At 40.1% G+C, this 22,264-nt stretch overlaps 2 protein-coding genes across 2 annotated transcripts in view; one reads left to right on the top strand and one right to left on the bottom strand.

Moving 5' to 3' along the window:
• The first annotated feature begins 2,012 nt into the window (after positions 1–2,012).
• On the top strand, positions 2,013–8,561 carry bri3 (brain protein I3). The gene is made up of 3 exons (XM_056400834.1): positions 2,013–2,573; positions 4,587–4,695; positions 7,021–8,561. Exons 1-3 carry the CDS (start codon positions 2,429–2,431, stop codon positions 7,151–7,153), a joined length of 387 nt encoding a protein of 128 aa, XP_056256809.1. The 5' UTR covers positions 2,013–2,428; the 3' UTR covers positions 7,154–8,561.
• A 125-nt stretch (positions 8,562–8,686) lies between these two features.
• The window catches only part of baiap2l1b (BAR/IMD domain containing adaptor protein 2 like 1b), a 29,057-nt gene continuing 15,479 nt past the window's right edge, over positions 8,687–22,264 (bottom strand). The window contains exons 7-14 of the mRNA XM_056400833.1: positions 20,225–20,377; positions 19,723–19,878; positions 19,068–19,173; positions 18,532–18,748; positions 15,906–15,968; positions 14,621–14,849; positions 9,777–9,823; positions 8,687–9,693 (exon numbers count right to left, since the gene is read on the bottom strand). Of these exons, the coding sequence (XP_056256808.1) occupies positions 9,621–9,693; positions 9,777–9,823; positions 14,621–14,849; positions 15,906–15,968; positions 18,532–18,748; positions 19,068–19,173; positions 19,723–19,878; positions 20,225–20,377 (1,044 nt within the window). The 3' untranslated portion in view covers positions 8,687–9,620. The remainder of the gene's footprint in view (positions 9,694–9,776; positions 9,824–14,620; positions 14,850–15,905; positions 15,969–18,531; positions 18,749–19,067; positions 19,174–19,722; positions 19,879–20,224; positions 20,378–22,264) is intronic.

Genomic DNA, 22,264 nt, shown 5'->3' with positions numbered 1-22,264 from the left:
GTGGAAATGTGCTGGAGTGGTTATGGTTATGGTTTATGCCCTACTACAGTATGATGTTTTTCCATTTTTATGCCTTTCTATACTATGATGTTTTCGTGCCTTAGTATCATATGACGTCTTTTTGAAATTTTTATGCCTTATTAAAGTATGACGTTTTTTTGACATTTTTAGCCTTGTTATACTATGACGTTTTATGCCTTACTATACTATGACGTCTTTTGACATTTTTATACCTTACTATACTATGACCTTTTCATGCCTTACTATACTATGACGTTTTTATACCTTACTATACTATGACATTTTATGACATTTTTACGCTTTACTATAACATGACATTTTCATACCTTACCAGAATATGATGTTTTTATGCCTTTTTATACTATGACGTTTTTATACATTACTATCCTACAACGGTTTTTGAAGTTTTTATGCTTTCCTATAGTATGATGTTTTTTGACATTTTTAGCCTTGTTATACTATGACGTTTTATGCCTTACTATACTATGACGTCTTTTGACATTTTTATACCTTACTATACTATGACCTTTTCATGCCTTACTATACTATGACGTTTTTATACCTTACTATACTATGACATTTTATGACATTTTTACGCTTTACTATAACATGACATTTTCATACCTTACCAGAATATGATGTTTTTATGCCTTTTTATACTATGACGTTTTTATACATTACTATCCTACAACGGTTTTTGAAGTTTTTATGCTTTCCTATAGTATGATGTTTTTTGACATTTTTAGCCTTGTTATACTATGACGTTTGATGCCTTACTATACTATGACGTCTTTTAACATTTTTATACCTTACTATACTATGACCTTCTCATGCCTTACAATACGATGATGTTTTTATACCTTACTATACTATGACGTTTTTTGACATTTTTATGCCTTACTGTAGTATGAAGTTTTTTGGCAGTTTTATGTCTTACTTTACTATGACTTTTTATGCCTTACTATACTAGGATGTTTTTTGATTTTTTTATACCTCACTACATTATGACATTGTTTGACTATTATGACTTATTACACTATGGCTTTTTTATGACTTTCTGTGACTTTTTATGCCTTAATATACTATGACGTTTTCATACTTAACTATACTATGATGTCTTTTGACGTTTTTATAACTTTCCATACTATGACGTTTTTTTCTTATCTTTATACTTCACTTTACTCTGACGTTTTTTGAGTTTCATGACTAACTACACTATGTCATTTTCATGCCTTACTATACTATCACGGTTTTTGACATTTTTATGCCTTACTATCCTTTGACGTTTTTTTTATTTTTTTATTTTTTTTATTTTTTTTACATTTTTATACCTTACTTTACTTGTTCGTTTTAATACTTACTATACTTATCTTACCATACCTTACTATACCATGACGATGTTCATCAAAAAGTCAATTTATATGTTTTGGAGGGCTGGCAGGTTGTTGTGTCCCTACCAATGTTGTGACCAAATCTATGCCCTTGGCTAAATCAAATTCTGCTGGGGGCCCCATTAAGGCTGGTTCTGGCTCTGCAACCTTAAGCGAATGTTCCAGGAACATTTCTGGAAGGTTATATTTATTGAACCTTCAGAGAACCTTTAGAGAACGTTCCCTTAAGGTTCTCTGAAGGTTCCTCAAAAACAATCTTTAGCTTACATTCATGGAATGTAGGGAACGTCCCCTAGTGTAACCTGTTTGCTCGGTTGCCTTCCACACATGGGGTTTCCTCAAACTTTGTCGCAGTTAACTAACAACATAACAGGGTGTACATCTTTCCAGTGACTGCATTATGCACAGGCTTGTCTTTCCAATCAACTGGCACTGGAGGTAACCGTGTGTTGTCTGTTTGAGCTGTTGCTCTGCAGAGAACTGCATGCAGCAGCTGCACTACAGCTTTTTATTTTCATGGCCTGTCGCTTTAAGAAGCCTGTCGGTGCGCAGAGGCGCTACAGCAGCTCATCACATGATTCTTCTCTTGTGACAACCCAGACAGAAAGGAAAAGCCTTTCTGACTTCCAGCTGAGTTATAAGGTGCTGTGATGACAGATTACTGTTGTTTTGGTAGAAAAGGACCAACTGCGAGGATGGAAATGGAGTTAAGTTAACCATTACCAGGCTGACTCAGACCATTCCTGTCTTAAAGTGGACATTTGATACATATTTGGGTTGTTGCGCCGCCGGGGACAAAGTTGGCGCATGGAGAGGGACGAAGTTTCATTTTTGCGCAGCGTCTTTTCTTTGTTTTCTTTGTTTTTGTCGCCACTGCGTGTCAGCCAACGTCGCTCGGCTTCTCGGACAACAGAAGCAAAGTAGCCGGAGTTCAGTTTTGACCCTTTCTGTGGCTGAGGAATTAAGTTAAGGGCAGAGGACGAGACAACTTGAGGGGACGCATTACGTCGGGTGAGATGGTGGACAGCAAACCTCTTCTTCAGGACAGACCTCCCGCCTACAACGCCGTCCCAGGGGCTTATGAGTACGGCCCGCAACAGCACAGCTATGGGGCCATCCCCTCTCCGGCCCCGCCGCCCTACCCGTACCCCGACGGCCAAGGTAGTAGCTCCGTTAATGTCGCACACTTAGACGGTCCACACATTTACCAGAAAGTAAAGTACCCAGACGGGAAGAGATCTCTCACTCCTGCCCACTTCCGGATTCGTTTAAAGGACAGCTTCTGACGCTTTGTTTTTGGTTCGGAGTCTGTGTGCGTCACTGAGTATTTTTGCCGTAAGATGCAGATTATGAATAACATATCTGAGACTTAAACTTTTACTGTGAAATACTAATTAGCGTTGTTTATCCGCTCCTATGTCGCGCATGCGCAATACGCCAGTTGCTATGTCAGTTTGATACTGACCATTTTTTTTTGCATAAATTACAAAATATCTAACCCTGCATGGCGGTTTGCCATGTGCCCATGAAACCACAAATGAACGGTAAACTGTATTCAGATGATTACCATCGTCAGTAAATCATGTGCTCTATAGGCCTAAGTGTTTTTAAAGGAAGCAACAGAATGTGAAATATGTTAATGTTGACATGTTGGAACTTTGTGCAGGTAGCTTTTACAGCTCAACCATCTGAGAGTGGCCCCAGGCCTTGTATACGTGTGCTATATGTGAAAGAGGAGGTCATCACCTGACTGATCGTGTAAAAACTGCAATCAGCACGTCAAGGAAGTTATGCTGTCATAAATTACAGTCACATTTCCTGTGATTCTATGTCGTTTCCTGTTTTGTTTTTAGTTACTTGAAGTTACAATGATGATAATACTAATACTACAAATAGTTTAACGAACTAACTTTATTCATAGAGCACTTTCCATGCAAGAGATATAGCTCAGGGTGTTAGGTGCTTTACAAAAAATAAATACATAATTAACAAGGAAATTTATTATATGAAAATCAAGTTTTTATATATATATATATATATATATATATATATATATATATTGTATTATATATTCCCTGATGATATCACCTAAGGGGAGCATATACAGCAGAAAAAGGAGTGGACCATGACTCCTTACATGAGCAACACCTAAGGGCAAATCATATTTTCCTGAAAAAAATTCCTCCATGTGATGCACAATCGGAATCAGTTTAAAATAGTCCCACAGAGCCTAACCCTGCACTCAAGGCTATCCATAAGAATTTCATCAGCTGTTTCAGCTATGTCAAAAGCAGAATTTATATCCAGAAGAATCAGAACAGAGACCTTACTAACATCAGCGTTAATTCTGAGACCACTGAGAATTTCAACAAGGGTCGTCTCTGTACTGAGGTTAGCCCCGAAACCTGATTCAAACGTTTCCAAAGCATTGTTTTCATTTAGAAAACGAATAATTTGGCTAAAAGTCTGGTCTCCTCACAGGGACGCGTCCATATCAGACAAAAAGTGTGGGGAAACATTACTGGGAATGCTGTGGTATCAAAGTTCACTGTGTCACAAATGCACTTGCACACAGCTGTACACAAGTGGTCAGAAAAGTCAATATGGCCTCAGATCCAGCGAATCCACAACTCTCCTGCAAACACACTCACACACATCATAACTTGTCATAACTTAGTGGTCCCTGGCCAGCTTGTTTTTATAGTAAGTTGATGATCAGATGTGCCTTTCAAGGGTCTGGTTTTTGTTCCTGATAAACATTGCTTGTAACCATTAATCATTCCAGTCTCTCTGTAACATGACAGTTACACTTAGAAAATTATTTTCATAGCAACAGATCAATTCAAAATTACTTAATACTAGACCAAAGCTCAATTTAACTTGATTTGGCAAACTTGCACTTCAAATTACATTTCACTTCCTTTTGTCTGTCTACTTCAGTACTGTCTGGCTGTGTTGCACAACCTGTTGACACTGATAAGTGCAGCCTCTGAATATGTGTCACTACTGAGTGTGCACATTTCACATTTCAAATTCATACAGAAAATCCGCTGAATAAAAGTTTAAATTAAAAAAACAGGACATGGTGTGGTAACTTCTCTATTACAAACAAGCTAAGTATTGACACTACCTGTCCACAATAACATCTGTGCCATCTCCTTCTGTCAACCACAGGATACCCATCGGCCCAAATGGGCCCGGCCGTATCCCAGCAGCCCTATGCTGGGACCTACACCATCCTCCAACCCTCTGTAGTGGTGGTGGGAGGCTGCCCTGCCTGCAGGTGAGGACACACACACACACACACACACACACACACACACACACACACACACACACACACGTGATATATATTACAGTATATCATGGAGGGCTGTAATTATGATATGGCTTTTAGTTGACGTTCATGTACTGTACATACACCAGGAAATTGATTAACATGCACAGTAAGTTCATACATGAAGAAGCAGGAATACTGAGAATAAGTGATGTGAATAGTGGATGGCTGTTCACAGTTGGACATAGAGGATGAGGACAGTAAAACAGCAATTCACTCAGTCCACTCACGAAACTGATAAAACTGAGAAACATAAGTGTCCCATGCTCGCTGTGACTAACCTGGTTTCTGAGCAAGAGTTCCCTTTGAGGCCGAAATCATCCACTTTGTGTTTCTTTGTCTATTTTGTGTTTATACATTCTCTCTATCTGTATGTGTACTCTCATTGTTCCTACGTGTCTGTTGCCAGGCCCGCAGTGTGACCAGATGTTGAGCGGATGTGACTTTCAGTTTTAGAAGGAGGTTTCACATTGGTTTCACAGTGCCTGAGTCAACATCCTGTCAGTCAGATGATTTCAGCCTCAAACATGTGACGGGGGCCGGTCAGGCCACACGGGGCCAAAGGTGGCTGCAGGACACACTAACACTCATCTCACTGGTTGAAGTTGAATAATAACATCTATCTTTTCCAACAAGTCAAGGAACCAGGTTGTGAAGCTTTTCACTTCACAGCACTGCAGCAGGATTGTTTATTGTTATGAGGTTAATGAATACCGTGCTAGTGCTGCTCAGATTGTTTTACTGATGTGTTTGTTTGGTGAATTTAATGGCAGACGGTCTCTGAAATTTACTGTAGTATAATTCATAATTACAAGGTTCCAAAGATAAAGGGACACTTACTCATTAGTTGAAAACTGCAGTGAAGCTTTATGTATTTTCTATGAATACACAATAAGAATCAGCTTCAGAAATATTTATTTAAAAGTTTAGAAAAAATTTATGAATAACTATGCAGCGCCATTGTGACACATTTAATGTGAGCATTACTCAAATTCACATTCTGTTATTCTTTTCCTTATCTGGCTGTTTATCATTGTATTCATTTCATCAACCCTATATTTCTAAAAGTACAACAGATGTGCCACTCCCTAACACTTTGTGATAACAGTACACATACACCTGAGTACACTGTGTATGTCCACATTATGTAAAACAATCAGGGGAGTTTAAAAGAGTTGGTGCAGTTTAAGTCAGTATTTGCATCATGGCCATGCTGCCTGGGTTGATCAATGCTACAGTTCCTGTCACCAGTGTACAAATAAGCTGTGCAAATGCAAACACTTAGGACATGGCACGGCAGCACAGTGTGGTGTGGTGCCATTGCAGACCAAACACACATAGTTTTAGTACAAATGCTATGTAGCTAACCTGGTTTAGGAAATAGAATAATATTAATATAATAAGGTTAAACCATTTTTATCATCACCGCAGAATCTAATATTACCAGTGTAATTAAGGCCTGTTTATTAAGGTTATTTCTATTTAATTAACCCCTACAGAAATCCATAGCTATATTTTCATAGAGTAAGTGCTCTCCATAGTGCAGTAGCTTTTCACTTCCCATGTCTTTGGGGTCTTGGTTTGTTAATTTCTTCTCGGGGCCTCCAGCAATTTACTGGGCACGCTGGTTCAGTGCGGTGCAGTCATGAGACCATGGTTAGCACTTTGTTTACCGTGACTCCGGATTAAAGCTGCTCTCAGACACAGTTCAACACTCTCTACAACAAGTTGCTTCATGTTATGACAGTTTTTTTTCTTCAGATATTTGTCACACGAGGAAAAAACCCTTTTTAGATTGTACTTTCTTGTACTTTTAATCTTTTGGGCAAATAAGCAAATATATGACTTCTTTGTCTTAATAATAATGATTTAAGGATAATTGTTGCGATTTTAAAGATTTTTCTTTCTTTCTCTGGACTCTATAATGTAAATTGAACTTCTCCTTTTTTAGAATGAGGTCAGACTCAAACAGAGCCGTGTCTTCCTGATAGCTGTTTACCGTGAAATGTCAGGACATTGTTCAGAATGGAGGTAGTAGAGCAAGACTGCAGATAAGCATTTGATAAATGTTGTTTGGGCAGTGTGATACTGGTCAGACCTTGGCTGGTTTTGAAGATACCCTCAAGTGGACATGACCTGGTCTTGTGCACACTTAATGGAGGCAGCTAATCAGGCACAAAACCTTTACCTTAATCTTTTTTGTGATTAAAATCTTGGATCATATAATCAATTAATGCTTTCTCTTGTATGTGTGTGTGTGTGTGTTTGCAGAGTTGGTGTCCTGGAGGATGACTTCACTTGCCTGGGGATCCTGTGTGCCATCTTCTTCTTCCCGCTGGGTATCCTCTTCTGCTTCGCACTGCGTCAGAGAAGGTGTCCCAACTGTGGCGCGACCTTCGGCTAGAGGGACCAAACCACAGCTCACACACACGCTTGTGCTTGCACGCACGCACGCACACACACACACACACACACACACACACACACGCACGCACACACGCACACACACACACACACACACACACACACACACACACACACACACACACACACACACACACACACACACAATCCAGCATTTTCGTGTCTTTTTTTTGTTATCTTCTCTCTTCTTCTTAATATTGCACATTGCTGTTGCCATTATGTTATGTACAACAAATGATCAAGATATTACCATGAATTATGATATGAGTTTTTATTAGAGGCACGTGTAGATATTGTTTTCACCTGCTAGTTGAAGAGTTATTGGAGCATATGTAAGCGTCCAGCTGTTGTCAGTGCCTTCACTACATGCAGAGTGCGCATCACAGATTCCATCAGTCATGATTTCTTCTTCTGTAGATAAAGCTCAGTCATTTGAGGATCTGAGCAGATTCCTTCATGTCTCAACAAGCCAGAATTAACCAAGGCACATGTAGTGTTTTTTTTTGTTTTGCCTGAGGTTTTTTTCTCCTTTTTTTTTTTTTTTTTTTAAAAATTAGCTGGCACCCTGCATACATATTTTTGGTTAATGTTGTGCTTAGTAACTTAGTAACAGCATCCATGTTGATCACTGATTTATTAGCTTTTTCAGGAAATGCTAATAATTTTTTCTTTTTTTTAATGTTTTGTTCTTTTTTTTGGAGTGTGACATGGAATAACACAAAAAAAAAAAAAGATCCCTGAACATGAACTGTCCTGGCTGAAACGATGGACTTGTGTCAGACAGAACGCCTGCAGCATTTTGTCTGTTTTTGTTGATATTATTCCTTGGGGCCATATTTGCACTGACCGTTTGTTTGACGATTATTTTGCTGGGTTGTGCTTTTCCAGGGCCAATGCAGACCTCAGGTACATACAATCTGAAACGCCCTCGACTTTACAACCTCAATCACTGTTTGACTTTGGACTTTTACCTACTCTAAGAGAAACTCATGTCAACACATAGACTCGTCCTTTAACGTGCAGAGTTTCACTTCAAGGAAGCATGCTGAAAGCAAAAGCTGAAGAAATCTCTTGATAATGTGTATAACCTCTGGATTTTTATCTTAGTACTCGACTCTGTGACAAGTCACCCTGCCCCATTCTTCCCAGCCAGACAATCAATCAATCAAGAATGTCTATGTCCTTGTATCTGCAGTATCTCCATGTCTATGTCTTCCATCACAGCAAGATGTTATATAACTGTCCGTGGCAGAAGAAATGAGATATAGCTGGGTGGGAGGGATTTAAAAAAAAATTCTTGCTTTAGAAAACACACTACGCACGCTCTTATGATTGAGGTTCTTACTTTTTATATATGAGTTACTGTAATTAAAAATGAATGCTACTTATGTTTTTGAGTACTTGCTTGCTTTATATTACTTTCCATATAAACAAAGGGATGTTTCATAATAATTATAATGATGCAGACACTTTGTGTAGATGACTTGTGCATGACAGCAAACTAAACAGAAAATTGAAGAAATAAAATCTTTATTTTTCATACAACAATTTCTATTAAGGATGTACTTTGGGCCAAAGACCAAAATAATGCACAAGCTGTGGTCTTAGAATATGTAATGATTAAAGCAGAAATGATTGCACTGTGTATGTGAAGAATAAGATGAGGCGATTGTAACAACTCATGTCCACAATCTGAAGGATGCAACAGGTAAATAACATTTTACAGTAGGTGTGTATGTATCATTAAGGCAAAAGTCCTGTCTCCATGATCATCTAGCTCTACAAAAAGTTAAGTTAGATGGAAAAGGACATATATTTATAGCATCTGTACAAATTTATACACCACTTGTGTGCCTGTTTGGGTGCATCTCTTTAAATGTTTGCAATTTTTACTGTTACTGCAACAATCAACATAATTTTAGTATCAACACTGACATACATATTGTCGTAAAAACCTGAAGGTGAAATGCACAGGTCCTCTACAGTACATTCTTCTACTGTCCTATGGCAACAGACACGATTTCCAACAGTCGTTTTGATGACGCACAAGCAACATGAACGGCATAAATACTTTGCAACATTTTCTTTGACCATTTTTATTCATCTATCTCTCAAGTGCAGGTAAGAATGTGGTCATTTAAATATCACCACCACACACAGAAGGACAAAAATAGACATAGAAAATACATGACTTTAAATATGAGCATCTGTTCTGTAAATAAAATGGTCCCAAAATACTTCCATATTAGAGTTTGCAGCAGTAAGGGGATCCAAGATTCAAATGGCATTTTTTTCTCTCAGTGCTGGCCAAGTTTGTCTGATTTCACTCAGATCACAAGAAGCTGCTGGACAGTAAAGGCAGGGCAGAGCTGCATGTCCTGGGTTAATGACACTGGAAGATTGATGAGGAGTTGTGGGAATCAAGGATGGGTGAAAATGTGGACGGATCAGATAACCGGTGCGGAGCGGTCATTGGTGACGGTTGGACGTAGCCTGACTGTGGCGAACGGGTTCCCTCCCCTATGAAAAAACGCAGCAGAGATGAGTGCACGTCTGAGAGAGTGAAAAGCATATCATTATGTCCATGTTCTTGTGCGACTTACGCGAGGTAAGCGGGTGGAGGTCTTGAGGTGCCATTAGGCTGGACTGCCTGTGGAGAAAACACAGATACACTATCACCGCTTGGTCACAAGGCCAACACTCACTGCAACACTACTGCACAGTATCACCATAACACACTTGCACTACAACTGCCTAAATCACCTTATTTTCTGCCATGTTTGGTGCCTTCACATCTGTTTGACATACATTATCACCCAACACACACACACACACACTTTAGGCTGCAGAAGGATTGGACATGCTGGATGAATGGATGGGCGGGGGAGAGCGTGGTAAAGACAACTGCGTCATATCACAAGGCAGCGTGAGGAATCTGGACCTTCTGGAATTTCAAGTCTGTTCCATTATCAACTGTATAAAGTTTTCTTATGATGAGCTGAAGTCAGTGCCACTGTATCTGAACACAGACACAGGATTCACCGCTGAGGATGTTCCACAGCCACTTTTCACAGAAACCTTATTTTCATAAAAATCTTTAAGTTTAAGTTGATTTTGCTTATCTTTGCAGACTGAACTCTAGAATAGATGTGTGTGGCATTTACATCCAATTTGTATCCTTAATCAAAATTAGCCAAAGCAAAAAAAAAGAGCATGTGATTGGCTACATTTGAGATTATTCAAACCACATGTATTTTTTAGGTCGTGGTTACACCTAAGTAAACATGTATGACTGACAACAAAACTGGAGACAAGGAAGTTGGAAATAGACTGAGCACGCGTACCTGCACAAATACAGACACACATGCCTGCTGGTGCTGGAAAAAAATGTCTCATCTTCTCATGAAACACACCAGAAATGTAAACATGGACTGTGTCCAAAACTAATCCCTATTTACTATGTAGTGCACTAGATTTACTCCCACAACTGAACCAAAAGTGGATGTTAATGAGAAAGTGTCTGAAATCTGAACTGCTCATTATATAGTAAACTATTCACTGTCTATTATACATGGAGTAGTGAATGAGTGAATTAGGAAGTGATTTTGGACACAGCCATGGTAAACTGTTGCCTGTATGTCAGAGTAAGTGCCATAAATTGTTGATCTTCCTAGCAACAGGCATCGGCCTGGAGTTAAGATGCTTTTCAGCCTTCATCCTGCAGTACTTCAAGGACTCCACAAGAGGTCAGGAATGGATAGAGGGACTGATGGTGTTGTCCTAAGTGTTTCAGCCTTGGCACAATCCCTCTCACTGTGGCCACTGTCATTTCCCAAAGGACCCACACAGTTTTACAACTGTCCTCCTCTTACAGGTGTTTAGATTTCAAATAAATGCTGGTAAAGGACATGTTACTGTACTCACAAACCGATATAATATTTAAAAATATATATCAACATTCTAACTCACAGCTCAGTCAAGGGACCAAGAACGTCCTCTCATAAACTTTGAGTATCATCGGGTAAAACTGTCTTTCCTTCCCTTTTCACTGATACTCAACCCTGAGGTTAAAACTCTGTCTGCTCCATCAACTTTCTCTGTAGATCTCAATCTCGATCACCCTCTCTCTCTCTCTCTCTCTCTCTCTCTCTCTCTCTGTCTATCTATCTCCATCCTCAAAATACATTCATTCCTGTAAGTCTTTATCTTTTCCTCCACACAAAGCACCAAACCAGTGAGGGTGCATTTTTTCTCATGGTGACAGTGCATTCCAGGGTAACCCCACCTCCCAAGCCCTCTTGACTCCTCTCCCCCTCCTCTTCTCCTCCTCCTCTCACCTTTCCTTCTCTAGACCAACATGCACCATTGAAAAAAGACTTTGATGAAGGTGATTCCAATCACTTTGATGACACCAAGTAAGTGGAAATTTGTGGTAATGGCACTGTGGAAGTAGGGAAGTTTTGATTTTGGCTTCATGTCCACACCTCTTTAGAGCACAGGCACAATTATCCACTAATAAAGAGAAAAACAACAACACGAGACAAACAGCGTATTATTGTATCCTTGCTTACACACTCGCTCACATGTTTCAGTGCAGAGAAAACACACACTCCTCATTTATTCAGAGCTCATTACCTGATGCAGCACACATCACTAGCCAATCACTAACTAACACACATATGCAAATGTGCACATACCAACACACACCCTCAGCTGCCCACTCATACACTGAGCTGAACATAAACCAGAGTATTATAGTCTACTGTAGCTGCAGTGAACTTTTCCCACACACAGGTCTATTCTGGGATCTCTCTCTCTCTCTCTGTGTATGTGTGTGTGTGTGTGTGTGTGTGTGTGTGTGTTATGTCTTATTTACCCCAGAAAAGGAAGGAGGGACAGGGGGGGGGGGGGGGGGGGGTATGAATTGAAGATGCAGAGACAAGTGTTCAGATGTGGAGATAAACAGACAAACAATGTTGAGAGAAACTGAAAGAATGACGAGAGAGCGACACAGGGAAGGTGGGTATCAGGTTCACCCTGAGTGGAATTCCACCATAATGCTGAGCCATTGGTGAAGAGATGTAAGCTGGATGTAGACTGACAGGCCTGAGAGTGGTGGAGACACACACAGACACAGACACACACACACACACAACTAGGCTGCGTATGTCTGCGTGTGGCTGTGGGCCAAATGAGTGTTAAATAATAAATACTGCAGAGGCAAGAAAGAAAAGTATCTTCCATTGCAATCTGACTGCTGGACCTCTATCTGGGTCAAACATCACAACCTACCAGAATAGCCACACTGCCTGTGTGTGTCTGTGTGTGTGTTTTTTTTATCTAACAGCACTGGAGTTTGTTCTGGAAATGAATTAATGGTATGTACAGTGTATTGCTTAAACATCTTATGTTTCATCTGTTAGGGATGAGTAAAGAGTTGATATATCTGTATTTGTAGCTGTGGGTGATTCAGTGGATGTAGCTGTTTGACTGGAGATTAGTTGTGGAAGTGATAACGCACACTGACAATGAACCAGTATATGTTTGCATGTTAGTGTGCGTTGTTTTAAACATTTTCAATACAAATGCATGCATTAAAAGGAAGTCCAACATCCCACTGTGGCTGACAAGTGTGAAATGTTCTCAAAAGTGTACAGGTAGTCTGGAAAAACTCTACAGAGTGTGTAGATGATTGTACAGACTGGGCAGGTGCATTTGACCCTGATGTACCGCAACACATTTGCATTAATCCAGTGCACGGGAGCATAGCGAAAAGCTTTCGTAGAGGGAAACCACAAGTTTGGCTGATACTTTGCATAGTATGCAAATGGAAGGACATTTGTAAAGTAAGGACGATGTTGGAATGGGAAATGGCTGAAATAATGTGTTATATAATATATAATAAAGTGTGTTAACATTTGTGAGGAAGTACATATTGAAAACATCTGTGGCCAAGATACACAAAGCTTCATTCATCATTATATCAAGTTAGAGTGTGTGTGTGTGCACTGTTTGAGACTTCAGTCACCCAACCTGACCCAGACTCATGTTCCAGTGTTTCTGCCTCTCACTGGAGCAGAGTCTCCAGGAGACCTATTATCAGTACACCAGGGAGCATTGTAACAAAGGCAATCTTCTATACAGCTGTGCCCTACTCAGCCTCTGTCTTCATCCACTACAACCATGTGAGGATGAGTCCTGGGACTGCAAGTTTGGAAAACAAGACAGGCTTTTAGAGCTGGCAGTCCCCTATTTAACACATTTTAGTCACTGGAAAAAACAGGGTTTCTTAGGGGTAGGGTAAAATTAAGGTAGTGTTGCCTACCTTAATCAGAGGTCAGAAGTATTTTGTTGGAAAGTCTACATAGAGTTAAAATACATCCATCTATTTTCTACCCGCTTGTCTTGTTTAGAGTCACGGGGGTTTGAAAGTACCCAAAATGCTCCAGGTGAGAGAGAGGGTATAACCTGGGGTAGGTTGAAATTCCCTGGGTTAACACATAGACACAGAAACATATTCCAACATGCATTAATAGCTTTTGGCAATTTAAGGTTTCCACCTGCCTGGCTGTTTTTTCACAAATTAACTGCTTTTTCAAGGAGTGACAGGTGCCTTTCATCGTTTGGGTAATACCAAGCCTCACATAGCTCAGGTAATCAAGCTGTTTTTACTGTATATATCATAAAAGGTTCCCATCGTCAACATCATGTTCCACCTTCACCTCATATTGAGCCAGAAAAATCCCTGCTTTTATATGCTTTTCAAAACAGGTGATATTTAAGAAAGTAAGTGTTTAGGTAAGACATACTTAATGTGCTACCTTCTCTTATAAAATATGACATTAAAGCATAAGTATTTAGAAAATAGACTTAAATCAGCAGCCTTTCTGCAAGCAGAGACTGAAGTGAAAAAATTAGCTCTCTTCAGTCCGTCTCACATGCAGCTTTTCATGAGATAACCACACCATAGTGGACATACCTGCAGCAAACATCAGTGTTAACCTGTGTCAGTTGACACTGAGTATATCAGTGGTCATGTTTCCAATTCAGACATAAAATGACACCGCACGCACGCACACACGCACGCACGCACGCACGCACGCACACACACACACACAGGTGCTGTCATCAGCAGTCAAGGTAAGGCTGCACAGCTGAGAGTACAGTAGCCTTGTTACAGCAGGTATCAGGTGAGATGTAACTTCACATTGCCGCTCCTGTCAAGACACCGAGGCAGAGCTGTGCCAGCGCAGCAGAAAGGTCTGGCAGAAGACAGAAGGTCAAATTGTTCTCGCCTGATTAAATTTCGTAGAACAATCATATTTATAAAAGGCAGGGCTTAACTGAACTAGGCTTACTGGAACATTTTACACATGACTTAAACTCTTGCCAAAACCGTTATGTCAGATGAATGTTCATAAACCAAATCACTTGCCCACTGACTGACCGTGTTGTGGTCGGACGAGGAGGAGGAGGCTGCAGAGGGTGTGGGGGAGTGCTGGTGGTTGTTATTTGTGATGACGGTGCTGGTGGACGAGGTGTTGTTCTTGATAATGTTGCGCTGTGGGGTGTCACAGTAGTCCGCGGGGGGGAGCACCATGGTCGCTTCATCTGTCTCTGTGTCCTGATGGTGCAGGTTGACCACACTCCTGCTGCGGTATGGTGCAACAGACACACTATAGAGGAGGAGGACAAACAGGAGGGATGGTATGAGAGATGAGGGGACAAGGTAGAAACAAAAAGACAAAAATAGAGCACAATTATGTGAAGGAAAAGAAAGAATGCAAGATGGAGTGCAAGGAAAGGAGTGAAGAAGAGAGAGGACAGTAAAAGAGTGGAAAAAAAGGCCACTTAATCAAACTAATTAGAGGAGGTTAAGGTTAATTATTCTTAATCTTAAAGTTGATGTTGGGTTTATAGGCATGATATTAAGATTAAGGTTATGAGACACAGACTAAATATGGTCAGTGGAGTTTTCCTCATGAGGACAAAAGGATGTGTATATGTGTTGTGTCCCCCAGCGCTGGTTATAGTTTAAACTTTGCGTTTCCGTGACTGGTAGCAGTTGGCTGGCAGCCTCTCTGTGGGAGGTGCAGCACATTAAGATCTAATAAATTAATCCGACAGGGATTAGTCTCTTTGAAGAAAAGCCTGGAGTCGACTCTCTGAACCTTCTCTCTCTCGCTCTCTCATCAGCAGCAAAATCTATTCATCAGCACACAACATCCTGTTTCCTGATATTTTGCTGGGCTTGTGTGAATAGTCCAATTTTAGATTCATTTCGATTACACAGATTTGTGATGGTTACACAATCTATATACGTATGAGCAAAAGATAATTAAAAGTTTTATTGGGGTCTGTGAATAAAATACATCACTGGTTTTATCAGTGTGTTCTTCCTCACATTATGTAACATTAATGCAACACATACAGTGTTTAAAAAAAATTAACTAAAGGGTTTCATGTGGCTAAATGAGGAGACTGAAAGTAGAATTTGACTTAAGCACAACAGGAATCAAAGGTTGAGGAATTGGAGAGTCCCCTATAGGATTAGAAATGTTATCACTCTAACAGGAGTAACTAGAGGAAACACTGCCAACAATACAGCTGGCTGCAACATGAAACCTGCTGGTGTGTGTGTGTGTGTGTGTGTGTGTGTGTGTGTGTGTGTGTGTGTGTGTGTGTGTGTGTGTGTGTGTGTGCATGTTAGGTGGGACGTGGAGTCTCCTTACCTGTTGTTATTCACAAGTGCCTCGGTGAGTGCAAGGCAGTAAGATGAAGGGAACCAGCCCCTCCTGCAAGACAGAGACAAAGAGAGAGAAGCCAAGTTAGGGATGATTACATCTGTGGTCTATCCTACTGCCAGCCTGCCTATCAGCTCTCATTGAGCAGGAATCTGAAAACCTCTCTAAATGATTGGCGAAGAGGTGCTCTGCCCTCCATTCAGTGGCTTCTCCATCTGTTAATCAGAAGAGACAGAGACAGACACAGTGGCAGATATGCTTCTATTTTCCCACACCGAGTATCGCTGAGATCTACAGAGCTATTGTTGTATACATTGTGTGGATGTATGCCTATGGTAACCATGGTAACAGAAAGCTGAAATCCATCATAGAAAAGGCTTCCTGATGAATGGGTGCCTCTGATTTGCAAACGGTTATTATCAAAATGACCCATTTAAAAAGCTTTTTTCTTTATGTTGATGATTTCTCTTTCTTAACCACACGTCTTCCCTGTTGGTTGGAGCCCAATTATTCTCCATCTTTTCTAAGGTGCAAGGGAAATCAATGACTTGAATCAATCAAGGTCTAGTGGGCAATGTCTTATCTAAAACTCACTGAGCTTACACACAATTACAGAGCGTTTGTTTAGAACTTGAATGAATCTCAATAAGACACCAGAGACCTATGAGGTTCTTATGGCCTTGGTGAGAGAAACTATGAAGCCTCTTGTTCCTGCCCACACACACACCAAAATAAACTTGACTTCATTATGGAGTTGAAAAACATAGTGACAACAACGTGACGAAGTCAGTTGGTTAAATTAAATCAAACCTGCTTTGCTCCAATAATTTCTCACCTTGCTCTGATAAAAATTGGTTATTTCCATCATCTTTATTTCTGTTTTTTCAAAAAGGTGCTATGTACATAAAGTTTTTATTATTATTATTACTATTGTTAGTGTTATCTTCAAAACATATTTAAAGGAATTTACATGAGAATGAAAATGTTTAGAGAAAAATGAGTAACAGCTTCTCTTATCACAAGCTCAGGCCAAGGACTGTGTGTCATTGTCCTCTTATGGTACAAGATTGTTCGTAATCAGTATGTAGCCAGTCAGCCTCCAAGTGTATAAATGTTAATATTTGCACATTCGGCCTGAAGAATAGGCGTTTCCCTCATGTACCTCTGATAAAAAGACTGGAAAATACACCTCACTCTATCACACTCATATTAATAATAGCTTTTATTTATTTAGGGAAGGGTTTTCCGCTGGGAACACACACTCATTTCCAGGACCGATGTTAGTGCTGGCCACTGAACAGGTTCACGGAAACAACTTGACATTAATAAAAACCTTGCTCAAGGACAGCTCACTAATACTGGTAGCCAGGGGCATTCACTTTCTTTAGTGACTTTTCCTTGACAGGAAAGCAAAACTCTAACAAGTCTGCTTGGATGATAAGATAGGGGGATCAAATTTATCTATGGAAAGAGACCATGATGATGATGATTTTCATAGTTACAAATCCGATGTCATTCTTTGTCAAATGTTGCTGCTGTATTTTATGTATAACCAGTGCGTTTTCCACTCACTGATTCAAATGTAGCTCTGTCTTGCTGACATTCACTCCTCAGTCAGTCAATGCCATGTGTGGGTATCTGAATCAGGCTTGTTGGTGCCAAGCAAGTTGCCGGGATACACTATCAAAGCTGATATAAGACAAAGGGAGAAATCCAGCGAGGGACCCAAATGCATCAAAGTCAAACCTCCTGTGGGACACGAAGCCTATCTTGTCAGATGCTGCGTTCTGATAAACACAGCGGTGTAAATTTTTTAAGCCTTTAGGCACTTACGCTCGCCCCACTAGCAGCAGCCAGGCAGCAAGACCAAAGTTTTACTTTGCGACAGCCTCACTTTTGAAAGCAACTCAAACATTATTCTTTTCTGCCCTTGATCAGTTTGTTGGATAAAATTGCCAGGTAATTTCCCTTGATAGTGATAAAGATCAAACCTGATGAATGATCAAAATTCAAAAACACACTTCCAAGGGCTTCAGATCAAATCCCTGTTTAAAAAGTCAGATATCAGAGACCTGGGGGGAATGGTTGGCGCCCGTCTGTGTGGGAGCAGGTGGTACTCTGAACCTCTCTCTGCCTCAGTCCAGTCTGCTATCATACATCCCACCCTCAGGCCATACTTTACTTTGATTTCCTTATCAGTGAGTGTTCCAGCTCAGGCAGCACTCGACGAGCCTAGAGCTGTGTGCGTGTGTGTACATGGCCGGCATTACAATCAGGCAAAGGGACCATCTGGCCAGTTAGGACAGTGCAGTCCAGCTCATGTCAATCACCTGACCGGTAGCAGAAGGGGGAGAACATGACAGACATGTGTAAAACAACTGATGATCAGGCAGGTGGTGATTATAGTAAATTCATACATAAGACGAAATAATTCTTGTTAATATTCAAAGACATATGAGGAAGCTGAGGTATATCCTAATTGTGAGTGTGTATTACACATGGAATCCTGTTCTTATGTACAATACTTCATGTGCACATAACTTTCCTTACTTGTGTGATTATAGGCTTTGGTGCATCTGTTCCTGACTAATGCAACATGTGTGGTTTGACTCACTTTCCACTTTTCTCCAGTTCGCCATACATCCACCCGTCTCTCTCGTCAGGGATGAGCAGGATGATGACATCTCCCTCGTCAAAGCTGAGCAGTGTGCTGTTGTTTCCAGAAGTGTGGGGAAAGATGGTGCGCACACGAGGCCTCTTCACTATATTGTTGAGGCCCGTCGCGACAGACACAGACCTGGGGAGATTGCTCTCCTCACTGCTCCCATGATCTGATGGGGAGGAAGGAAGAAAGGTAAAGATGAAGAGTAATAGTGAGGAGAAAAAATGAGAAGCAACAATCATTTATAACAAGTATTTATATTAAAATATTCATTTTACACAACCACTTTATTCTGGAATAGGTTTTGGTAAGCGATTAAAAAGTGATACCCAAATCCAGACCAAATTGAAGCAGATGCTACTGTTCTAGGCAATATAAAGACCAGTCACATTTCAGGAAAGAACAGACACTTCTTGCACTACACTCACTGTGTTAAAAAGCACAAGCTTGAAAGCACATCATAGAGGGAGGTGTCATATTCATAATACCTGTGCTGTTGTTGGTAGCGGTGGTTACATTGTTCTCCTGGGTGAACATGTTAGCTAAAGGGCTGGTCTGAGGTTTCAGAGGTGGAGCCGGGGGAGCAGCCATGTTCTGTCAAAGGAACATTAATTGTAACATTAGCGTGTTGGCAGGTGTGTAGGTGTGAGGCCCGTACTGCTACTTAAATACAACAAAATGGATCTCTGTCACAACACCCAACTGGTGATAGTAGCAGCAGCTTCAAAAGCTAAACATGAACCTATAACGCAAATTTAACAAGATTACACTTACAATAATTTAAGATCTGAATAAAAGCCATTTGAACTAATGGCATTCATACATTCGTCATCTTTACTAGAGTTAGTTAATAAATATGATAAAAATTTTAGTAGTTTTTAAATACTGAGGTATTTATATATCCACACTCCAAAGAATTTTCTTGTCATTAATACAAAACATATAAGGCAAGGAGCTCTGATATCTAATCACATTATCTACTCTGAAAGAGGAGTAATTATTATTATGTTTTCAGCACATTGATCTTAAACACTGTATTGTACTACACTGTGTACATAACAGAAGATGCACTATGAAACAAGGCAGCAACACATCATGCATAAGAATATGTCTATATTTCTGCCCTCATCCCTCCCATCATACCATGCTGCGCTGTGACGGAGAGGGAGAGGGCAGCGGTGTGATGGAGACTGGCGTCCGCAGTCCCTCAATCATCGTCAAGATGCTATCGGGCATGTTGATGGCATCGTTGCACTGGTCCTGCCAGCTGCTCAGCTTTGCCGTCAGCATGTCTCTGGCCTGTCCAGCAGGCATGGACATAAGAAAAGATATTAAAAGAAAAAAAAATGAGTAATCAGTAGAAGCAGTGCACACATTTTCATCACTATGGTAACATGATGCATCGTGGGTTTGGGCATAAATTGTTCTGGCTGATATTAGATTTTTAAAAATTGTTGAAAGTTTTCTCTGTAAGGTACACAGCAATATGATGGTTTTCAAGGTCATAACAGCTAAAAATTGTGGTGACACAATGGGAATGTCTATGTCATCATATGCATCATGAAGATAGCTTTTCACCAACATCAGTCAGTCAAGTGTTTTGTCAAGGAAAAGCAAACTTTGCTGCTTGATTCATGTCTTGTACCTTGTCATGGAAGGAAGCGATCTGGTAGGAGAACAAACAGTGTTTGTCCACCAGGAAACAGAAGCGTCTCTTCTCCTCCAGCAGAGCCTCTTTACATCCGTCTGCGATAAACAACTGCATGTCCATCTGACGGCTCGTCAATGTTTCCAGGCACTGACAACATACACACATGCGCATACACAGGTGATTCACTTGACCATCATCCCAATACCTCACACATACATGCAAGTTCTGAGTCTATGCACAGGTACAAACGTAGATATAATTCCAGTTAATTTGAACGGATTAATGGTCTTTCATTTGCACTGTCTAACATACTACCATCTTGAATAGATCATCATGCTGTCTTATCTTCCTGTGCACATGGTTTGCAGTGATGGAAGCCCTTTCACTACAAACGACATACAAATCCAACAAGGGCAAATGATAAGAAAGGATCAGGGTTCCTTTCTGAATATCCTAATCTCTGTCTCACAGGAGAACTGGTATTATTAGAGTTTACTGTATTGACAGATTGGGCTGCCATTAGTGTTAAGTGAAAAGGACAGAGCAACAGGAGGAAGAGGGACAGGGCAGCAGTCACAGGGAGTGTCAGTCTTATCTACACTGACAGCCTGGGATTATAAAAAGGTAAGAAGCCTTCTGTATCCATGTGCATGTACATAAAAGTGACTACACACACTGAAATCACATAATTTGCAGCTATGATCTTTTTTTTTTTTTTTTATCTAAAACTTCCCATCTTGAATCATCTTGAATATATTGGTTTATTTGATATTTCTTTTGTGAGCAAGAATAACGTAAAGCTTCATACAGACTCAGTTCCACAGTTTTGTTACTAGACTAAATGAATATGAGTGAACTGAGCTCAGAAAAAAGCTATAACAATAAAGTATTGTATTAATGTAATAGTAATGTAGTACTAATGCAGGATTATTACCTGGCTCCTACAGTCCTGGTTTGAGTACTTGCTAACATTACCAGCATTTTTGTAGCAATAAAGAACATAGTTTTTTAAGTGAAACCAACTGTTCACACTTGTTACTTCTTCATAAAAGATTAGTCCACTATACAGTCAGAAGAAGACGACGTTAACTTCTTTCAACATTGTCTTTGAAAGCTTCATGGGATATCCATTTTGTCGCCCTCATCGAACTGGCTGGAATTGGCACGCCTGTAACAGCTGTTAATACAATGGCACACACCCTCTCTATTCAGTTCTTATAACCGTCCTCATCTGATAAAGCTTCAACTGGCTGAGGGCTTTATTTACCAGGACTCTCGTCTACTGTGCCAGCTGTGTGTCCAAAACATATTGCCCATGGAAATATGGAAGCCACCTTATAGCTACATTTGTAGAGGGTTAATAAATTCAACCAAATTCATGTGGGGTGTCGTGTCAGATCATTGAAATGCATAATTACCATTTAATATTTAACTTGATATTTTTTTAATTGTTCCTTTGGGTGTAAAATGCCCAGAGTAAACATGCCCTCATAATTCATACAGAGAAAACAATACTGTTGAATTATCTCTATAAAACAGTCTGAGAGGATCACAAATGACTCATAATATGATTATGATAATTTTCCATGAATTAGATGAAGGGATTTTATTAATTTACCAAAGCAGCCATTTCTTTAATAAACATCTATTCTTTTGATATTCCAGTCTATGTGAAATCTGACATGGGCTAATTAATATTTTTGCTCAATAGTGAGCAGCATAAGAAACATAAACTGTGCACACCTGTGAGTGTATTTAGTGACAAATGCTAAGTTACTCTCTGCAGAGTGATATCATGCTTGTCCAAACATTGCCGTCTGTCTGCCAGATCAAATGAGCATCTGTCTCTCTGCCTGTCTGCCTGTCTAATGCCAGAGAAGTCCTCTCATGAACCCAGGCCTACCTTTGTGGCTACATGTCAACAAACAAGCAGATGCAAATTTCTCAAGCAAATATATACATGTACACAAACGCTGCGTACATCCAAAAGCAGAAAACTGAAATCTTCCTCTTGTTGCCCCTGCTTTTTTTGCT

This window comes from Seriola aureovittata, chromosome 17, assembly GCF_021018895.1.
Source record: "Seriola aureovittata isolate HTS-2021-v1 ecotype China chromosome 17, ASM2101889v1, whole genome shotgun sequence".
In the NCBI taxonomy this organism is placed as follows: domain Eukaryota; kingdom Metazoa; phylum Chordata; class Actinopteri; order Carangiformes; family Carangidae; genus Seriola; species Seriola aureovittata.
This window is presented reverse-complemented; position numbering and strand designations above follow the sequence as displayed.